The sequence below is a fragment of the Phaseolus vulgaris genome, chromosome 8, assembly GCF_051622355.1.
Source record: "Phaseolus vulgaris cultivar YP4 chromosome 8, ASM5162235v1, whole genome shotgun sequence".
Lineage (NCBI taxonomy): Eukaryota > Viridiplantae > Streptophyta > Magnoliopsida > Fabales > Fabaceae > Phaseolus > Phaseolus vulgaris.
The window spans coordinates 9,503,342-9,526,013 of NC_143505.1; the positions used below are offsets into that span (position 1 = coordinate 9,503,342).

A 22,672-nucleotide genomic window follows, 5' to 3' on the forward strand; every position below is an offset into this window, starting at 1 on the left:
GATTAATAAAATAATTACAAAAAAAGGTTTGAAAGTTTTGAAATCCAATGTAACGTGATATCCTATTTTAAAATTTTATTTCAACCATAACCGACTATAAAAAAATTAATAATTAATTATGAGAGTCTCCATAATCAATTACGATAGTATTTATCCACCATAACAAATTGGCTCAATAATCCAATGCAGGTAAACTTTGAAAGAAACATTAATACTGAATTCATACACAACTTTTCATGTAACTCTACCCTCTCATTTTTCCCCTCCAAAATCATTGCTAATTTACCCAACCAAGCTGTGGTCCAGGCTCCTTTTGCTGTTATGGGAAATGCTTCCTTCTTAAGCACTGTGGCATTGCCATTTTAAGCTATTTTTTTGTTCTTTTATTTCTTCCAAATTTTGTCCTGTTGTTGGATTCAATGAACGTAGCTTCTGAACAAGGTAAGTTGTTTGGTATAAAAATAAAATATGATTTCACTTTATTGTTTTTTCTATGGTGAAGTATATTTCTTATGTTGCTGTGAATAATTTATTAATTTACGTCTTTACCATTTTAAAGAATTAAATGTAATTAAAAATGTTGAATTTTACAAATTATTGGAAAATTGCAATGAGAATACTAAAAGTATTTCTTATTTTAAAATTCAATTGTTTATGACATTTAATTAAATAAATATTTTTAAAATTTATATGATTGTATTAAACGAGTCAACGAAAGTGTTATTACACCCTCTTGCATAACTAAACTTTCCTTCTAAAACTAAAACTCACATTTTCATCTCTTTATAAAGAATAATTTTATGAAAAATATGAGTACAATTAACAGTAAATATTAATAAAATATAAAAAAATAGCAATACCGTTTATTTTATTTTATTAAAATGAATAAAAAAATCAAGAAATTTTTTTTTTCTTCGCTCTAAACTGTTTCTTTCCGCCTTGAAAAACCAAAGGGTTTATGCTTTCTTGCACTTCGATTAAAAACATTACACCATTGTGAAATAAGTTGTTCCTTCTTCCTTCTTCCTTTTTCCTTTCCAAACGTTGTTACGTCTACCCTGTCCATCATCGGAGCATCTCTCGTTATTGTCTCACTTTCTCTGTTCATCGTTCGCTTTGTGTATGCCAGAAAAATGTAAGCTTCAAAACGCACACACTTTGTTTTTTCTTTCCAGTTGTTAATCACAACCACTTTGAAAGCTTTTGGTTTTTCCAAGCTGTTTTGGAGTTTTGACCCCATTTAATCAATTTTGGATTTTTGAACTGGGTTTGTCAGTTCTCTTTTTTGGTCCATTCTTGCAAGTTCTTGGACAGTGAATGCCACTTATGGAAGGTTCTTAAGTTTGCACGTTGTTTATGGGATTTTTGGGGTTAAACCCCGTTTCATTCAATTTTGAATTTTGTTCTCTTTTCTTGTTCCTAATTGCACGGGCAGTGAATGCCACCTATGATGTTTGATACATTGATAAAGTTTTTAAGCACTAGAGTTTGTACTGTTGAACTGTTCTACATTTGCTTGTTCCGTGGTTCTTGTGAATTGAAATTTAAAATGTGGTGTAGGATTGTTTTGCTGTTCAAGTGCTTTCTTTGTATGTTTTCATTGTGGCATTTGTGTTTTATGCTAACTTTTTTGTTCAAATGTATGTATTTTTTGGGTTGTGGATAATCTATCCATCTTTTCAATAACTTCAATAAGAAAACCCATTTTTACTCTCCAAACCTTGATTTCGTTTGTCACTAGTGATGCTTTTCAAGATGATGACAACTTTTACTTCTTTATACTGTAATTTGGAGATAGATTGTAAAGGAAATAACCGCTCTCTTCTCATGCCAGGGCGGGGACATGGAAGAAAGCACATACTTCTCAGTTCAGTGGGAATCAACCTTTCTCTCCAAATCTATCATTTGGCAGAAATTTGAGGAAGAGTGAACTTGGTGGGGTAATCTTTGGATGCAGGAACGCCACAATGAAAGAGTGTCTTTCTAAACAACTCTTTGGTTCGCTCTTCTCTTTCTCTCCCTCTTCTTTTCCTTTTTAAAAAATATAGCATGAAATACTAATAGTATAAATTTAGAAACACTTACATGACAATATGGCTCTGAAAAATGGTATGCAACCGCAATTGCGGTCGCATGTCTCCAATGTTAAGGATGATAACAAAACTGCATCTGTGAGTGCCTCAACAATTTGAAACTATTTACGATATTCTGAATTTTGAAATGAAAATTCTGTTGTGTTATTCTCTATATGACATGGAGATACTTATATATTTTCATGAACTCAGTGCTTAAAATTTGTAGTATTTATATATGAAAATCAGTACTGGCAACGAAGATAGGGATTGAAATCTCTAGCTCATGTACACATTTATCTGTTTTGAACAGGCTTACCAGCTCAGCACTTCTCATATGTGAGGAATATTGATCCAGGGTTGCCTCTGTTTTTGTTTAATTATACTGACAGGAAGCTTCATGGAATTTTCGAGGCTGCTAGCAAAGGGAGAATGTTTATAGACCCCTATGGATGGACTAATGATGGTTCAGAGAGAACACAATATCCTGCACAGGTATATCACTCACTCGAAGACAATTCTGGTCATGATACATGAAAAACCTTTTATACTCATACTATTTATTAAAATATTTAAGGTGCAAATTTGTGTTCGACTTCAGTGCCAGCCACTTCCTGAAGATAAATTTAAAGAATTACTTGCAGACAACTACTATATTAATAACCATTTCTGGTTTGAGCTAGACCATGCACAAACAAGCAAACTTATTTCCGTACTATCATCTAGATCAATTGTCTCTGGTAATTCTGTCCTGCAGAATACACAGAACTGGATGACTTTGTCTCGACCTCTTGCATCAAATGAGACCTGGGGGGAAGATGAAACATGTAAAATGCTTGAATTAGAGACTGACTATTCTGCTCACTCAAGTACAAGAACATATTGGACTGAAAATGATTCTTCTTTAGCAGAACACATCCAGCCATTAGATACTAATGAGGTTGAGAACGATGTAAATGAGGACGAGATGAACAGCGTATTTCTGAAACTGAAGGAATTAACTGTTAACTCTGAAAGTCAAGAGTTCTCTTTGGCGAACAATGTGAATGATTCTCCTGATATGAATAGCATAGAAAAAGGTTATACGGAAGTGTCAGATGGTTTAGATAAGAAGGAAGAAAGTTTTGATCCTCCATTTGAGTATCAATACAACATAGCTCAGGTGGTTGAGGATGTTTGATGGAAAACATTAAATGTCATATGTTAATTTTGTTTTCAAGCAACTAACTTCTAGTGTATTTGTAGTTTGTGCAAGAGGTCAAAGAATTGACAAGTTTCAAGAAAATACAAAAAGAGAGGAATTCCTACCTGGAGCAGAAGCTGGTACTCTTTAATATATTCTGTCTGAAATTTATCATATTTCTGAATTGTTTCTCCTCCTAACATCTTTAAGCATATGGGTAGCATGCATAAAATGTATTGGGTTATTAAAGAAATTGACCAAGCATGTGGAATTTCTCAATCTACCACACTTATAGATTATTGCCAAGTAATTAACAAATATGGATCACCTACTGTTATGCTTGTTGTTACTCATTACATTCTGTTTGCAGATTTGAAATTTCATGTTTAATTGACTCATTTTCACAAATTTGTTATACTGCAGCAAATGCAGTGGGAGAGTGAAACAAAATAAAGCAAGTTTAATCCGATAGTTTAAATGTAGTGAAATTCAACTTTTTTGGGTTATAGTAGAATCCAGTTGCAATAAGTCTTACATTCTTAGTATGCAATTCTGGTGTGGGTTTATGAGGCTTTGGGCTCTTCAACTACAATAGCTAGCTTTTTGTGGTGTGGTTTTCCCAAGGTGCTAATCCATTGTATAGAATCTGGTTTCCACCATGTCTCGCAGCTGCAAGCAATCAGCACAAGTCGTTACACCGACATTGTAGTGTTCATCTCAGATTAGTCAGAGGTCTAGTACACTGCCATCCACATGTGGGTGCTGAGGTGGCAAATCCTGGTGGGATGTTACTATGGGATTCTGTTGTAGGGTTTATATGGCCTTGAATTCTCCCACTACAAGAACTAGCTTTTCTGGTGTGGTTCTCCCCAGGGTGTTCTTTTCAGTTTCTTTCTCTCCCACTACATCTATGGAATGGCCTCTGAAGATCCAAACCTGGAGTTTCTTTCTTCTTAAGTTTGAGAACACTCTTAACTGTGAGAACACATAGTTTCATGTAATATAGAGTCTTTAGGAAGTAGAAGATTATATGAGTTGAAACTTGAAAGTATTAATGCATGGCTGGATAAGTCAGAAAAACTAAGAAATGAAGTGTGCATTAGACATGCTAAAGAAGCTTCCATTGATCACTTGAGATAATTAGTTACGGCTCAAAAGGGTATAAATGATTGCAATCGGTAGGAGATAACTTGAATAAATTTGAGCGATATAGAAGTTAGAACAATCTTTTGGAAGTAATTTTTGGTATACCTTTACTTGCACTCATTTTCTATTTTTCATATAATATGTCTTTTTCCATACCAATATTGGCTTATTTTTTACTTGTCATTCAGATTGAGGCCGAAATGGAAATTCAGCATCTTAAAGATCGTTGTACGCTTTTAGAATCTGCTTGTAATATCCCTAGTTGTTTGGAACATGTCGAGAAGGGAGTAATGAAGTCGACAGTTGAGCAGCATTTAGATCCCAAAGATTCATTATTTTTAATTGGAGGTTTTGATGGAAAATCATGGTTGGCGACTATGGATTTGTACTCTACTTCTCAGAGTGTGATCAAACCTTGTAAGCCTATGAACTCAGTTCGTTCATATGCTTCAGTTGTGCGGTTGAATGGTGAAATTTATGTTTTTGGTGGTGGAAATGGTTATATTTGGTATGATACAGGTATGAGATATAGTTGCGCTTTTCAATTAGTTATATTTTGGAATGAGATGAAGTTTTGACAACCCTTTTATCTTCTATCTGTGTAGTTGAATCATACAACCCTGTTCATGATAACTGGACCATGCGCCCTTCTTTAAACCAGAAGAAAGGAAGCTTGTCTGGTGCTGCTTTCGATGGCAAAATTTTTGCTGTTGGTGGCGGCAATGGAGTTGACTGCTTTTCAGATGTTGAGATGCTTGATTTAGATATTGGGCGGTGGATCCCTACACGCTCAATGCTAAAAAAGGTAAAATGGACAATTAAATGGTCAATATTTTAGGTTTTGTTTGAGATTTGAGAGGTGTAATTATGGTAACTTCAAAATGAACTGAGATATGTGGTTTTGAGCCTTATAAGCTCCTAATTATGTGACTTTTGTCAGTTCTTTTTTCCCAAAGATAAATATAAAATGGTTTAGTGCACACCTTTCAAATACTTCGGCATATTGGTCCTTTGTTGGATGACCCGAGTCTCCTCTTATCGCGTGGAAGAAAACCATTTCGATAATTTCTTTGAAAATCTACAAAATATTTAGCGTATAACTTGATTGCTCTTTATATTTCCAGAGATTTGCTCTTGCTGCAGTTGAACTCAATGGTGCAATTTATGCCACTGGTGGGTTTGATGGAACTGATTACTTAAGGTAATATGTATAACCTGATTTTGGTTTAATTTATTTATGTCATTAGTTGAAACTCATCACGCAAACATGGTTGATCTAGACTATGATATTTTTTTTGCCCATATAATTTATGCTATTTTTTGTTTGTGCTAATGGGAATGACACTTCTATATAAGTGCAGGTCTGCTGAAAGATTTGATCCTAGGGAACATTCTTGGACCAAATTACCTGACATGAATGTAAAGCGGGGCTGCCATTCCTTAGTTGTTCTAAATGAAAAATTGTGAGTTCAACATTTTCTGCTTAAAAGTTACCAACTAAATTTTATAAATCTAAATTTGTATTTGTTTGGAAATGCTCAACTTAATATCATTTTGGACAAAGTTCGTAATCATAAACAGGGTAATATTCTATAGATAAAGTACCGCCGTTCTAACTATAACCTAAATCTGATTTTTTTTGGCTTGGCCGAAAGACGTTTTTCACATAAATTTCATGATTTGCATAGGTACGCTCTTGGTGGCTTTGATGGCGACAAAATGGTTCAAAGTATCGAGGTGTTTGATCCTCGTCTTGGGGCATGGACAATGGGGGAACCAATGAGTCATCCTCGGGGGTATTGTGCTGCTGTAGTGGTCAAGGAATCCATTTATATGATTGGAGGAGTTAGGGTTGGCGAGAACATTGTAGATATAGTAAGTAAATCTTTTAGTCCAATGTTTTTCTTTTGAAGATGCACTTTTTACTAGCCTCACATACTTTTTTTTATCTTAAATATCTCTAAAAATGTATACATTACAGGTTGAGAATTATACTGAAGGTCAGGGATGGCAGGAAACTTGCACAACAACAGCTGTTAAAAGATGTTTCTTGTCAGCTATTGCCTACAGTGATGAGCTATGTAGGACTGATATGGATACAGGACTTGACATAAACAAAGACACTTCAACATCTGTAATCTTTAAAATGTAAGACAAGAGGATAATGATTTATGCATAAAACTTTATGCTAGGCATTACCATGATATACCCCACACAACATGAATAATTCCAACCAGTCTAATATCACAAACCTATGCGCCTCTATTAACCTGCAAAATAGAAAGCATAATTGATAACACAATTAAGCATGCATTATAGTCAATTCCACAACTGAACTGTCACTTTACACTCAAATAACAGACGTAGAGAAGGCTCTTGAAACTGTATACGTATACATAAATTACAAATCGAATATATATTAATCCCTGTTTTCAGATTATTATCCAAAGGGAGTCTAGTCAAAATTAATTTCCAAAACATCAGAGATTTGGTAGGAGGAGACGTAGGCCTAATGGCCAAGTCACAATAGAATCATGATACTTGGGTTGTTATGTTATTAAGTATAAAGAGTTGTGTCTTGGGTTATGTTATTAAGTATAAAGAGTTGTGTCGTGATTATTAGTAGGGGTAAGTGTGTTTTAATTGTTTAGGGAAATATTATTATTACAAAGGGCACAATTGTCCTGTGGTGTATGTTAGGTGGGTAGATTCACAATCGAAGAGTTTGATTTTTAGTAGGACAATTGCTAATGGAGAGATTGATGTAGGGTGCATCATTTATCCTATGGTGTAGGCCAGATGAGTTTAGTCACAATCTATGTAGCACAGACACTGACACGGACACTGATACGACAAAGATACGAAAATATGTATAATCTCTAAAATGTAGGATACGAGGATACAGATCTATATTATTATATAATTATGAATTATATAAATTGACAATAAAGATTTATGTGCACAAGTATGTTCCAAATTATTTTTTGGAGCAGAAAAATGTTTTTCATGATTGGTTTACAAGGATTTGTTTCTTATTTTTATAATCATAATAAAAATTTATACAATAAATTTGAGTTTTTAGAAAATTAATGTATTTTTCCTTTTTAAAATTCTTTTAAAATCGTACTAGAATTGTCAGAAATCCAACAAATACTTTTTGAATTGGACACTTCACAGATACGGGTCCTACAAGTGTCGGTGTCTGATACGAGTATCCAACACCGACACGTCATTTAAGAGAAGTGTCTAAGTTTCATAAGTTATAGTGGTGCCTGGATTATTAAGCTCTTTAGTATAAAAAGTTGTGCCTTAACTATCAATTATAATTTTTGACCTAGTGATAAACACTTGATCCAACACCTCCTCTCATATGAAAAAATTGCTTACCAACTTTTATCGATAGATAATCATCATTAATTTCAGTCCAAACCACTTCATAAGAATTGTCATTGATAGCATAATCTTCCAAAACAACCTGTAACCAAGATAATCTTAAACTCATAAGGGAAGGAATGCACCAATCCCTATCCCAAATGTTAACAACTTTAGCAGGACGATTAGTAGATACCTTATCTGAAATATTAAGCAAAATGAGCTTTAGATACATTTAAACAACAAGCATCATTTAGAAAATTAATAGATTTCCCATTACCTAAGTCCCGAATAAGCTTCCTTTTTGACAATGTCAAAATTGTAAAATTATTTATAAAATTTTATTACACTAATTATAAATCCTAATATTAATTATTAAATTTTAATAATATTAATTATATAATTAAAATAATATTATTTATAAATCTTAAAATTACTTATTAAATTTATTACTCTAATCCCTAATATTAATTATTTAAATTATATAACTAAAATAATATTTATTATAAACTCTAATACTAATTATAAGACTTTATTAATATTAATTCTATGAATATTAAGTAAAACAATACTAATTATAAATCTAAAAACTATTCTACAAAATAAAAATACACGCAATACTAAACTAATAATACATTATAAATAAAATATAATTAATAAAAATTTAAAACCAACCTGGGTGCGGAGAAGACAAGCAAATGACAAGGACTGGGAGTGGGAGCAACCAAAAGCGCAAACTCTCTTCTCTATTTTTTGGTTTCTTTTAACTTTCTGTGTTTTCTTGGTTCAATAGCAAAGACAACCCTATGGAATGACAAACAAAATGAAAGAATTTCAGACTGTCAGCGGCTAAAACGCAAACAGCTAGTAGGCAAACCAGAAAACAAAGAATCCGGAATAAAGATATATGGACAACTCTAGGATCATTTCTCATAAAGAAAACCAAAGAAAAAAAAAACGACTAACCTTGCTTACCCCATGAAAGACAAACCCAAATACGACAAACCTTAAAATCACAAGAAAGCAGAAACCAACAAGAAAACTCACATCATGATAGCCCACGTGAAGACCTGCAGAGATCATCGAAAGAGGTAAAGTAACAAATAAAAAAGAGACTATCCTTGCCACCGTCACACGGCAACGAAAAACTTCTGTATGTATTTGTTCACAACTTCTTTTTCCTCTCTAATCGGTATGTAAATAGCAAATTTTTTGTAGTGAGTGAAGATTTCATAATGATCCACCACATCACCTTTAAATATGACATTGTTCCTATGACGCCAAATCTCACTAATCGTCGAGATCCGCACACTCCCCATAACAGAGTTGAAAGGCTTAGGTGCATTACAAAACTACATGAAATGAACAATAGGATCAAAGGGAGCAACCGACGACACTCCTAACCACGAGAAACATTGAACTCATACAAGCCAAGCAATTCTACAGTCAAAGAGTAAATATGACTAGTAGACTCCTCTTTCAATCCGCAAAAACAACAATCAAAACCATCAACCACCACCCCGCCTCGTGCCAAGTTAACTTTAGTAGCAATCTTGTTTTCCAACACCTTCCACTTCAAAACCTGGGCCGCAGACAAAGCCTTAATGCTCTAAAAAAAGTTGTACAAACTCGACAAAACCTCATCGATTTCTCCCCTTAAACGCCATAAGCAGATTTAACCGAGAATTCAGGAGACACGTCATCTTTCCAATACCAAGTGTCATCAATATCATAAACAAAACTCAACCCTTGAATCTCATAAAAAAGTTGGCATACCTGAGATTTCTCCCACTCAAACAGATTTCTTCTCCACCTCAACTTCCAACTTCATACTCCTTCTTCCCAAACCCCACAGTGCTCCAACAACAAATCTTTATCCCCACACATAGAGAACAACCTCGAGAATTTATTTTTTAAAACAAAGTTACCCACCCAACTGTCTTCCCAAAACATAATTCCCTTCTAATATGATTCCACTAGCAAAGTAGAGATGATTATTTGACATTTTATGGAATCAACTTGAGTTGGAGAAAGAATATGCACTTTTAATAGAATTGGATCAATGTTCTATGTTTCAAGAACTCACCAAAACTTGCACCAAACACCAAACTCACATGGAAGATCCATCTATTGCCAATTGAACTGATTAAAATGTGTTTAAAAACAAATGAACCGAATAGAAAGCTTCAAATACAGAATTGAACCGAACAAATCAAGCTAGAACAGAAAAGAACCGAACATAAAGTGGAAAGAAAGCACAACACCGAATAGAAAGAAGCTTAAGACATGTTTATCATTTCGTAAAGCATGGAAAATAAAATGGAAGATGAAGGAGAGAAGAACTTATGAAGATGAAGAGCTTGACTAGTGATCACGCCACTAGGAGTGTGAAGGATCCAAGATAAGTGAGCAAATGCCGCCACTTGAGAGAGCCAAGGCACTCAAGATAAGACAAGGTAGAGGAGAAAACAAGTTCTCACACAATTCTCTCTCAATTTGAGTAGAGTTTCTCTAATTCCAATTTCAATTCTCAATTCTGAATTTTACAAGAGCCCACACCTCTATTTATAGTGTGAGGGTGCTGGAAAATAGGTGGGAAAATTCAAATAAAACTCATTTGAAATTCCCACCAAAAACAAGTCACATGGGAGGTGTGACCTTTTTCTACTATGACACCTCCTAAAAACTACACCTACACCTACTCTCCTAAGTCACATGGACAATGTGACTTTATTTTACATATTCATACTCCTTTATTTAATATCCACACCTCCTACAAGAGTAAATCAAATGATGCTCTTTTATTTAATGCTTGGCCTTGCCCCTCATGGGATGGACTTGGGCTTTTTGGGCTTTGGCCTTCTTGGGCTTGGGCTTTGGGCTTGGGCCTCATCTTTATTTTATGTCTTCTTTTAATTTTGAGAAGACTAGTAGGAAGAACTTCAAATGTGAAGGCGAATGTCCTCTTCCTTCATTAATAAAAGCCTCCTTTATTTGATTCTCATCACCTTCCCATTACCAACTTCCCATTTAATACGGTCCTCGAACTTTTCACCCCACTACTTCATCGACCAAATTGTTTTTAGCTCCCGCCACCAAAAAGACTCATTCTTGTTTGAAATGGGCCCTTTCATATTTCTCCAACCCCCATACTTGGAATCTAACACCTCTTTCCATAGAGCACCTTTGGAATTACCCAACTTCCAAATCCAATTTCCCAATAAGGCAACATTGAAAAGTTTAATGTTAATAACCCCAAGACCACCAGCTTCATGTGGCTCACACACCTTCTCCCAAGAAGCCCACGCAATCTTTCGCCCACCAGACCCCCAATCTCATAGGAAATTCCTCTGGATTTTCACAATCTTCTTCACAACAACATCAAGAATTTTAAACAAAGACATATAAAACAAAGGAATAGCCAAAAGATCGGACTTAATCAGACAGATCCTCCCAGCCATCAAAATAAGTCTACCTTTCCACCTTCCTAATCTCGTCTTTAACCTCTCAACCACCCCGTCCCAAAACGCTTCCTTCTTGTGATACCCCCCAAAAGGCATCCCAAGATATTTGAAAGGAGTTTTCATCACATCACAATTAAGCATTTTTGCGAAGCACCTAATCGAATAAGCATCAACCCCCACACCTCCAATACTACTCTTCAAGAAATTCACCTTAAGACCTGAAGCCAACAATATAGCTTTTAAACTGAAAATACTTTTGGTAGACGCTTTGCAAAGGAACAAAGTATCGTCTGCATACTGAAGCATATTAACTTTAACCTTATTCGTCCCAACCTCCACACTCTCCACTAGATCAGACATAACAACATTCCTTACCACTCCTGCTAGACCTTCAGCCGCAATAAGAAACAGAAACGGGGCTAAGGGGTCACCCTGTCTCAATCCCTTTGAAGGAACGAATTCCTTGGTTGGGCTGCCATTAACCAACACAGATACAGTCGCAGACTCCAAACAAGATTTAATCCAATCAATCCATTGCTCACAAAAACCTAATCTTTCAAGCATGTAACTGATGAACTCCCACCTCACCGAATCATAAGCCTTCTCATAGTCCACTTTGAAAAACAAACAACTTTTCTTCTTCCTTTTTGCCTCCTCTAACACCTCATTGGCCACTAGCACACTATCCAAGGTTCCCCTACCGACGAGAAACGCAGACTGTCTTGAGTCAATAATTTGACTCATCACCTTTTTAAGCCTTAGAGAAAGTAACTTCGATAATATTTTATACAAACACCCAACCAAAGAAATAGGTCTGAAATCGCATAGGTTTTGTGAATTCTCCAACTTAGGGACCAAGCACACAAACGACACATTTGTCACCCTAGGTCATTTTCCAAAGCTAGCAAAATCATTTACAGCCAAAAGAATATCATCCCTAAAAAACTCCCAACATAACTTAATGAGCTCAAAGTTAAAACCATCTAGTCCAGGACTTTTCAAGCTATCATAACTCCAAACACCATCCTTGACTTCCTCTTCAGAGAAGGGACTGACCAACATCTTATTGTCAACAACAAAAATAGAATTAAAGGACACATTATCCAACCTGACTTGAAGCCCAACTACACCTTCAAACCTAGCCTTAAAGAAATCTCTGATCTTATCTTTAACCACCTCCTTATCTTCACACCAACGACCATCAACAAACAAACCATTAATCCCATTTCTCACCCTCCTCCATTTAACAGCCGAATGAAATTTTTTTGAATTAAGGTCACTATGTTTCAACCACTTAAGACGGACTATCTGATGGATAACCGCTTCTTGTCTAAAAGCATTTTCGTTTTGTTCTGCTAACAAAGACCTCCTCTCTAGTCTACATTCCTCATCTAAGTCTCCAACATCATCGCGTACATCTAACTCCTGAATTTTATTTTTTAAAATCTCCCATGCCTGGTTAACATCGCCAAACACTTCTTTATTCCACACTTTTAAATCAACTTTTAGCTTCTTCAATTTTTCTTTGAACACAAACAGACCTCTACCATGAACTTCATAACTAAGCCATTTACAACGAACAAAGTCTTTGAATCTGTTGTCCTTTTGCCAGATATCCAAACTACAGAAAGGTTTCGTACCCCAGTTCGGGCAAGAGTCTTTAATTACCAAAACAAAATGATTGGGTACGGATCTGCTATAAATGAACTGCTTACTGTTCGGCCACACTTCCATCCATTTCTTAGAAACCAGAACTCTATCAATTCTACTTTTAACCGTACCATTCGGTTTGTACCAAGTGAATTTCCGACCAACCATTGGGATGTCCAATAATTCAGCCTTTTCAATAAATTCATTAAAACCATGTATTTCTCTACTGTAATTTGAACTAGAAACCAAGCTTTTTCTCTCATCCTTTGTTCTAATTGAGTTGAAGTCCCCTACAACACACCAAATCTTGTTTAACTGACTTGCTCTGCAAGCATTGATCTCATCCCAAATCAATTTCTTTTCCTTCAAAGAACCTGAGCTATAAACATTCACAATAGTGAGTTTTACTCCGTCACCAACCTTCCATTCTCCTTCAATAATTGAGGAATTATTCCCATTAAAAAAACTTGATAATTGAAAACAACTCCTTCTACATACCGTAATAATCCCACCTGCATTATTGATAACCCCGTTTTCAACCTAGTCAATTTCATTGGATCCCCACATATTAAAGCAATTCTCTTTTCCAAACTCAGAACACTTAGTCTCTTGAATACACACCATTCCTACTTGTTCTTTGAAAATAAACTCTTTTAAATATCTTCTTTTGTTGCTTCCTCCTAACCCCTTAACATCCAGACTAATTATTTTCATCATCAGACACTACACACTCCTTCCTTTTAAGATTCATATTGCCTCTGTCCCGAACTTCCAAAGCCTGCAAACTTTTTAAAACCACTTCTTCCTTCCCATCAAACGACAACCCCAAATCTTTTCCAATGTTCCAAAGTTTTTGGGCTTCAGATTCCTCATTTTCCAACCAAAAACGACAATTACAATTCCTTACATCATTATCAGAAATAGATGAGATAGAAATTTCTGACCTCATAACCTTTGACGAAGGAGATAAAGCTTTCCTCCCTATTGTCAACAAACTGTCATTTCCACCTTTGCAAGACCACAATTCCAGCACAAAAAACACTAGGCAGTTCACAAGATTATCCTCCGATTCGGTATTAAGATTCTTAAGAATGGTTTCTAAGGAAGACAACGCCTTGCCAAGTCTCTTTCCTCTTGTTGACGTCACCGGAAACACCATCTCACACGTCCCTGTTGTCCCCGTCCCGACGCTCCGACTACCACCGTCCAGTTCCCCTCCATCCACTGCTTCGACTGTGCCACCCAACACCGACGTACCATCCATAGGATTGCCGCAAAACGCTCCCCGTCCGACTGCGACCTTCATCCCTTCGTCGCAGCACTCAAGCATCTTCGTCGCCTCATCGCACTTCGACTCACCTAAACGACGCCCAACTGGTGACGAGTCTGTTTTCGTTGCTGGAAGGAAGGTAGCGGAAACAGAACCACCACCTTCCGTTGTGGCCACGCTGCTTGAAGGGACACTCAAACAGCACCCCATCGGAGACAAGACAACGGTCATTGCCGGAGCAATAGGTTCAGGAAGAGAGTCTTCATTGATCGCCTTTTCTTCGAAGCCACCTTCGCAAGATCCGCCATCTCCGCCCAAGCCAGCGTCACAGGCTGCAAGAAACCCTATGATGTGATTCCACTAGCACACTTTGAATGATTCTTGACATTCTTAGGAATCATCTTGAGTTGGTTATGAGATAGGCACTTTAACATAGAATTGGATCAAGGTTCTATGAACAAGAACTCACCAAAACTAGTACCAAAACACAAACTCATATGGAAGTTCCAACTATAGTCAAATTGAACCGATTAAAATGAAAGGAAAAGCAATTGCACCGAACAAAACAGCATAGAACTGAAATGTACCGAACATAAAAGCTAGAAAATGCAAAAGAAGCAAGGATGAATCGGTAGAAACACAAAACCAAAGCAAGAACAACAAGAACAACAAAAGTACCGAACAGAAAATCAAAGGAAGCAAACTAGGAAATGAACAATTAAAGAGAAGGAAGGAAGGAGAAGAGAAAGCTCATGAAGATGGAGGAATGGTTGGATGATCACGCCACTAGGAGGATGGAGACTCCAAGATAAGTGTGCAAGCCGCCACTTGAGGTAACCATTGAACCATCAAGATAAGACTAGTGAAGAAGAAACAAAGCTCTCCAATGCTCTCTCAAAAATTGAGTATAGTTTCTCTAATCAAAATTCCAATCTGAAATGTACAAGGGCAACACCTTAATTTATAGCCTAGAGGTGCTGAAATGCAAGGCAAATTCAATTCAAAATTCCCCCCAAAAGCTAATGAAAGTGGCGCCAACTATGGTCATGAAGAAGGTGTGACCTTCTCTCTCACTTTGGCACCTCCCTAGTTACTCATACACCTATCTACTAACGCACCCCCCCTAATACTCCTAACTAAGGACCTAAATATTCTTTAACAAAAGAGGTTTCTAATGTTTCCCTCTTAAGCACCTTCACACAAAGAAATTACAAAAAGAGAAAATAAACGTCCATTAGCTCCTAAAGCTTTGAACATGCTTCTTGTAAGCCTTTGAGGTGGGCTTTGACCTCCATGGGCGTCCTCCACTTGAGCCTCAACCTCTTCTTGCTCTTGATGATTGGCCTTCATGTCCACTTGAGATTGATCTCCATCACCCTACATGTTCTGCCATGTCAACAATTGGGTATGAACCCAATGACTCCCCCACCCCACATTCTGAGAGTGCTTCTTCCTGCACCTCCATCCCTTCTTCAGCCACCTCCATACACTTTTAAAATTCCAAAATTGTCCTTCAGTAAAAAAAGATAAAAATATAAAATTTGTTTTACCTTTCTTCGCATAGTGAAAACGAAGGTGTTTGGTCCTTGGTGCTTGCTGCTTGCTGCTTGCCGTAGTAGTGGTGATAGTGGTGCTTGTGGTGGTAGTGCCAGTGGTAACCGTGGTGGTGGTGGGTGGTCTTCACGGCTCGTATTCTCAGTTCGTCATTGTAAGGTAAGTCTTCGGTGCTTTAAACACTTATTTCCCCGGATTGGGTTAATCCGCTAGATCACCAAATTGTATAATTCGTGCAATGAACTTCATGTTATCCACCCCTATAATCCAGAATGTTTTTACAATCCGTAAGACAACATTAAAGTGATCCGAATTAGTTAAACCGAAGGTAAACCGGATCCGGAACAAACATACTCACTTTTCCGAATTGTGTAATCTGGTACAAAATGAACTATGGATTACATAATCCGGAAGTCATTTTAGAACTTTAAATATGACTTATGGATTATGTAATCCAGAATGCAATTTGCTATTTTAATTTGACTTATGGATTAAACAATCCGGAAGTCACTTTGAAGTTGTGAAATGCATTACGGATGATCTAATCTGGAAGTTACTATTTTACTTATGGATTACACAATCCGGAAGGGTAATTGAATGTTGTTTTTATTTTGCATACTTGTGTGAATTTATGAAAATTAGAATGAAATAGAAATTTATGTTTTATGAATGAAGGTGTAAGTATGGACATGGAGGTTGGATTGATTACAAAAAGATCGGATGAAGTATAAATGATATATATGGAAGAGTTAATGAATTATGTGCATCAACATGAATTAGTTGAAGAGGATTATGGTACTCATTTTACAACAGATGAGGTGAATAAAATTTCATTCTATTTATGTTTATTGCTTTATAATTTGAAGAAGTGATTTTGTAATATTGTTGGAATAACTTTGTGTAGGTTTTTCCTTCGCGAGAAGACTTACTTGAATGGGTCCGTAGGGTTGCTTATAGACTTGGTTTTGTTATTGTCATTATTAGGTCAGACATAGCAAATGGAAAGCAAGGGACAAAAACATATGTCTTGTTAGGCTGTGAAAGGGGGGGTAGTTACAGAAAGTATAAGGATGGTTTGGAGGTTCCTGTAACTGGTACTCGAAAATTTCAATGTCCCTTTAAATTGCGAGGTAAACCTATTGGAAAGGGTCAAGGTTGGGTACTTAAGGTAATATGTGGTACTCATAATCATGATTTGTATGATACATTAGTTGGTAATCCATATGCGGGCAAATTAAAAGCGAATTAACATTCCATGCTTGTTGATATAACTAAAAGCATGGTTAAACCGAGTAGCATACTACGTACTTTGAAGGAGAATAATGAGGATAATATGACAACAATAAAACAAGTATACAATGTAAGATACTCATACAAGAGATCAATTAGAGGACCACGAACTGATTTACAACAGTTAATGATGTTGTTAGACCGTGACAACTATCTTCACTGGAGTACGTGTCATGAGTCTTCCAATATTGTTAGTGATATTTTTTGGACTCATCCTGATGCTGTGAAACTTTTGAATGCATTTAACATTGTATTCTTGATGGATACGACTTACAAAACAAACAAATATCGACTGCCTTTGCTTGAGATTGTTGGTGTGACTTGTACAGGTTTGTCCTTTTCTACTAGTTTTGCATTCTTATCTAGCGAGAAGGAAAAGAACTTCATATGGGCACTACAAAAATTTAGAGGGTCACTTTTGACATCGCATGTGGGGCCTGAAGTCATTGTTTGTGATAGAGATCTTGCTTTGATGAATGCCATCAATATTGTGTTTCCTAAAGCAAGAAACCTTCTTTGTCGGTTTCATATCAATAAGAATGTTAAAGCAAAGTGTAAAATGTTGGTTGATTCTGTCGAGGCTTGGGAAGTTGTGATGGATTCATGAAGGACTATCATTGACTGTACAGATATTGCTAAATTTGATGAGTTTGTTAAAAGTTTTGAAACTATTTGTTCACCGTGGCCATTACTTGTTGAATATGTGAAGAACATATGGATTATTCCGCACAAAGAAAAATTTGTAAAGTGTTTGACAGATTCATTAATGCATTTGGGAAATACAACATCAAACAGGTATATCAATGCCTTTACTTTGTTTAGAACATGCATAACGTCTAATTGTTTTATGTTTTATACTTATACAGGGTTGAATCAACTCATTGGTCTTTGAAACAAATATTACAAAATAGCATGGGAGACTTGTGCTCATGTTGGGATGCTATCAAGCATGTTATTATACTTCAACATAACGAAATCAAGGCATCCTTTGAAATGAGTTTACATGTGATAGGACACACATTCAATGTGCAGTTGTACAAAATGTTGGTTGGCTTTGTATCTAAACATGCTTTGATTCTCATTGCTGAAGAGTTTGATCGAGTCAATGATGTGGGGTTTGATAGTGAATGTTGTGGATGTGTACTTAGACGGACTCACGGATTACCATGTGCTTGTCAATTAGCCAGATATGCTATGGGTGTCATTCCTCTTAATGAAGTTCATGTTATGTGGACGAGACTAAGCTTTTCAGATTTATCTGAATGTGATTCATCATCTGAGTTATCAATTCAACAAGAATGGGATGTCATTCTATCCCGGTTCAAACAGGTTGACATGTGTGGCAAAGTGACAATTAAAAATAAGTTGCGTGAAATTTCCTACCCAGACATGACAACATTATGTGCACCACTTAATGTAGTCAAGACAAAAGGATCCTAAAAAAGTCAAACAAACAAATTTCAGAGGTCTACAAAACGCATCCCTTCATATTTTGAGCATGTAGATCGCATCCATATTGTAAATGATAGCTCATCATCTTTGAAGACTCCTAAGGGAAAGGTTAAGTTGACGGCCAACACCAATGCAATTCCCATGCTTAATCAATTTCATCTGAAATGTCACCCTTATATTTTGGATGTAATAGATGTTAAAGCAGATGGACATTGTGGGTTTCGTGCTATTACCTCTTTGCTGGGGATGGGTGAAGAGTCATGGCCACTTATCATAATGGATTTATTCAAAGAAATATCTCAGTGGCGTGAAGAATACGCAACATTGTTAGGTGGTCATCAACGGGTAGAACATATCAAGAGATCCCTACTAGTGGATAACTTGTCAGTGGTAAGTGTATATTCATAAGAGTCATGTGCATTGATTAATTGAACTTGTATGCTATCTAATTTCATTATTGTATTTTGCAGGCTAGTGTTGACAAATGGATGACAATACCGGATATGGGATACTTAATAGCAAGCAGATACAATATTATCTTAGTCTGTTTGTCTTTGAAACAAAATATTACTATTTTCCCATTGCGTACTGCACCCCCTACCGATGTTGGTCTACACCGATTACTATGTATTGGTCATGTATATGATTCACACTTTGTGCAGGTAAAAATGGTTGATGATTGTCCCATACCTACCATTGACATTTTATGGTGTACACATTGTTACCCAGAGGCAAGGTTATGGTCATCATATTACGTTGGTAGGATGCAATCTTTTACCCAATTAATTAGTATTAGTCTGACATATATGAACCTTGGAGACGATTGATGTAGACATAATTTATTATGTGGGGTTCTTATTCATAATTTATTACTTAACTTCTGATTCATAATTTATTACTTCAGTTCCGATTCATAATGAATTCGTGTTTATGTCAGATAAAAATAAAATAGCAAACACTACAACATAAATTAATTAAACCATATTGTACACATACAAAGTTACTATTATTACAATCATGTAATAAATAAAAAATATCAATGACGTCCACGAACATTACGTGATCGTCTAGTGTACACCGCCCCGTCATCTGTCACGCTTCGGGCTAAATGCAGTGCTGCCTCTGTACTCTCATATGCATCAGTGCCTTCAGTGACCTGACGACAATCTATCATGCGTTAGAGAATACTAACAATGCGCCTAAATATACCCTGCACCAACTTCAAAATAAATTAAACTTCTCAAATATATTGTTTAATCACATAACAATAAAAAAAAACTTACCGAATGTGCACGCTCATCTTGAGACGAGAGACTTGCCTGCTCAGCATTTGGACTACGAAGGTGACGATGTGGTACAACATTGGGTCGATCTCCAAGCTCACCTCTGCGAATGTATGGGTGTGACACCGTCCTGAACCAAGATATGTACTCAGGAACACATGCAGATGGACTAGAAGTAGTTGTCAAACTGTCACCAAGTTGTGATCAAATTGCAACCACCTTTGATCAATGACATGTGCACCAGGACTCTCAGTTGGCATCGGTGATGGTGGAATGCTCTGCTCGTAGCCAAATTAGCGCAACACACGCTCGGGCATATGTCTCTGTGATAAGCTGCCCAATCGTAGGTGACCTGAGAATAAATAAATGGTCTCAAATGGCCTGCTCAATCTGTGGTCCTCATATGGAGTCCAGATGACGCCATCGTGTGTGAGCCCATCCAACTGCACCCGCACATCACCAACCGCACAAATCTGATGGGCAACAATGTATCGTGCTGCCCGCGGATGTACCTCGTCATATGAGGGATTAATATCCCTTCTTCCCATGCCCGAGAAGTGCTCATAAATCCATGCCTGTGTAATTCGATCATATTAATTATAAAATATTTAATACAAAAAATTATGGAATCTAACATGTGATTGTTAATTATTTGTATGGTTTCATACCTGAACAAGTGTCACATAACTGCTCAACTGCTTTGTGTTAAAGTAGGAGGCATCCCTCAACTGCTCATATAGATGTGTAAGTGCTGCTGCTCCCCATGCGTATCCACCGCACATACGAAGATTGTTGAATAACAACAAGTACGAAACAGATACAGATATGGCACTTTTATCTGCAAAAATAGTGCATCCAACCACATGCAACAAGTAAGCTCTTGCAGCACACTCCCAAGCCTCTTGAGCGCAACATTCCGCATATATATCTCGAAGCCAATTCAATCGTACGTGGACGCCTCGACACTGCCTCATCTCAGCCTTCCCATGAGCCTCCTCCACCTCTAATAACTCAGTTAAAATAGTTGCAGCTTCGTTGTACTCTAAGGGCACATACGTAGGGAATTGACCCAAAATGGGGAAGTGTAAAAGAGATGACACATCATCAAGTGTGATGGTCATCTCACCTATGGAAAGGTGGAAGGAGTTTGTCTCAGCATGCCACCTTTCAACAAAGGCTGAAATCAACCCCCTATCCCCCACCTCATAGCTTATATTGCACAGACTAAATAATCCAGAATTTTGTATAAGAACTGCAATCTCAACATGAGGCATCCCAAATTTACGTAATTTCCTACCGTGGGATACCAATTTAAGTTCTCCCCGATCCTAATACAAAATTTGTATATATTTAATATAATTAAATCAATTTAAACAATAATTAACAAAAACAATTTAATTGAAGGTTTTTTCGTTCTTACCTCCCCATCCCAAAGCTTAACAACAACATGGTCAGCAAAATTTACCAGCAAAGACATATCAGAAGGTCCTCCAGGAAACCCTTCTCCCTGGTCCACTTGCCCACCATCATGTAATTCTTGTTGAATGTCATTATCAATGTTAACATCAACACCAATTCTTTCCTCCACAACACCTCGATCTCTTCTATGGACGGATGTCGTTTGTCATGTTCGATCATGACCTTGATATCCACCACCTCTTGTTTTAGCCATATCTGTCATAGGTGAACCATGGCACATAATCTAAAAAAAAGTTCTTCAACGGGAAACAAAATAAACTAAACAAGATTGCATACGTGAAACTCCAAAAAAAGTCACTTCCGGATTAGCTAATCCGAAATCCTAAAATGAATACTACCGGATTATCTAATTTGAAACCAACTTAACCAACAACAACGTAATCCATAACATCCAAAAACACATACCGGATTATATAATCCGGAACTAATTAAATACTATCGGATTATTTAATCCGAAAACCTATGTAATCCGGAACTCACACAATTTTGAACTATTGAAAAAGACTACCGGATTATTAAATACGGAACCTAACTACACACTACCGGATTTAAAAATCTGTGTGATGCGGAACAAAGACAATGCATGCTTTAAAACAATTCCTCTACAAAGAATCCGGAACTAACCTTTTCAGTGTTGGATGAAGAGACTCAATGCTTGAACAGTGATTTGGAGTTCACAATGGAAGTGAATGGTGCCCCTTTGAAGGCGAGGATGGGGGTTGCTGGGAGAGGATGAAGGTCTGTTGGTGGTTTGAAGAAAAGGAGGTGAACTGTTGGTTCTTTGAAGGAGAGTGGTGGGTGTCGTCGCGCTTCTGCTGCTGCTGGTGAAAGGAAGCAAAGTGCTAAAACAAAGTGGAAAGGGGTAAAATTAGGTTTACTTTTAAATTTTTAATATTATTTTACTGAGGGGCATAATAGTAAAATCAAGTTTACTATGGGGGTAGCTGAAGAAGGGATGGAGGTGCAGGAAGAAGCACTCCATTCTGAACGTAACTGGACCAGGGCTGGCCCAACACAGATTAATTCATCTGACCACCCCCCCCCCCCCCTTTTCCAGAACTACTGATGGGTTGATACCAAAAGATGGGTTGTTCTTCTTGGAAGTTTGAAAAGGGTGGCGGAAGCAATGGATGTGATGGATCAAGGAGGGTTCATATAGAGCTATGGATTCCTTGTAGGTGCATGAAAGGTATGGAGAGTGATTGGTTGGGCCATATCACTTGGAGAAAGGTGGAGGTGAAGATCAAAGTGTCTAACCTAGAGAGACTAGACAAGGGAGTAGAAGCTTGCAATATTTGGCAGCAATTTACTCATAAAATTGATCTTATTAAAACATGAGCCAAGCACCCCATTATATAGGTTCAGGTGCCTTGGAGAACAAGGAGCAAGGGTAGGAAGGGGAATACACAAAAGAGCGGCTGCTAGGGTTTTGACTAAAGTCAATGTCGCACCCTAGG

The 22,672-nt window shown here is 36.8% G+C and overlaps 2 protein-coding genes and 2 pseudogenes across 5 annotated transcripts; 2 read left to right on the plus strand and 2 right to left on the minus strand.

Annotated features, from left to right (window-relative positions):
- Window positions 1-902: 902 nt before the first annotated feature.
- Window positions 903-6,605, plus strand: LOC137827249 (influenza virus NS1A-binding protein). 4 transcript variants are annotated; one of them, XM_068633520.2, is made up of 11 exons: window positions 903-1,135; window positions 1,835-1,998; window positions 2,465-2,567; window positions 2,650-3,234; window positions 3,318-3,395; window positions 4,590-4,920; window positions 5,007-5,206; window positions 5,526-5,602; window positions 5,763-5,864; window positions 6,090-6,276; window positions 6,383-6,605. In XM_068633520.2, the coding sequence occupies exons 3-11, from the start codon at window positions 2,505-2,507 to the stop codon at window positions 6,551-6,553; spliced, it is 1,794 nt and encodes a 597-aa protein (XP_068489621.2). In that variant the 5' UTR covers window positions 903-1,135; window positions 1,835-1,998; window positions 2,465-2,504; the 3' UTR covers window positions 6,554-6,605. The 4 variants fall into 4 exon arrangements, with proteins under 4 accessions (XP_068489621.2, XP_068489619.2, XP_068489620.2 ...); XM_068633518.2 differs by having other exon boundaries at window positions 917-1,135; window positions 2,386-2,567; XM_068633519.2 differs by having other exon boundaries at window positions 948-1,135; window positions 2,386-2,567; window positions 2,830-3,234.
- Window positions 6,606-12,125: 5,520 nt separating this feature from the next.
- Window positions 12,126-13,405, minus strand: LOC137824528 (uncharacterized). The gene is made up of 2 exons (XM_068630194.2): window positions 13,386-13,405; window positions 12,126-13,266 (listed from the first exon to the last, which is right to left on the minus strand). The coding sequence occupies exons 1-2, from the start codon at window positions 13,403-13,405 to the stop codon at window positions 12,126-12,128; spliced, it is 1,161 nt and encodes a 386-aa protein (XP_068486295.1).
- Window positions 13,406-15,573: 2,168 nt separating this feature from the next.
- Window positions 15,574-19,280, plus strand: LOC137824529 (uncharacterized; annotated as a pseudogene).
- Window positions 19,281-19,489: 209 nt separating this feature from the next.
- LOC137824531 (protein MAINTENANCE OF MERISTEMS-like) lies at window positions 19,490-21,408 on the minus strand (annotated as a pseudogene).
- Between the last annotated feature and the right edge of the window lie 1,264 nt (window positions 21,409-22,672).

What these genes read in the sequence shown, in the direction of transcription:
- LOC137827249 (XM_068633518.2), top strand. An exon ending in TCTTTCTAAACAACTCTTTG is followed by an intron (nt 1,999 to 2,385) that starts GTTCGCTCTTCT and finishes TGTTTTGAACAG; the next exon opens with GCTTACCAGCTCAGCACTTC. An exon ending in GATGGAACTGATTACTTAAG is followed by an intron (nt 5,603 to 5,762) that starts GTAATATGTATA and finishes ATATAAGTGCAG; the next exon opens with GTCTGCTGAAAGATTTGATC.
- LOC137824528 (XM_068630194.2), bottom strand. Translation starts at nt 13,405, where the DNA reads ATGCAGGTGGGATTATTACG. An exon ending in ATGCAGGTGGGATTATTACG is followed by an intron (nt 13,267 to 13,385) that starts GTATGTAGAAGG and finishes GAATGTTTATAG; the next exon opens with CTCAGGTTCTTTGAAGGAAA.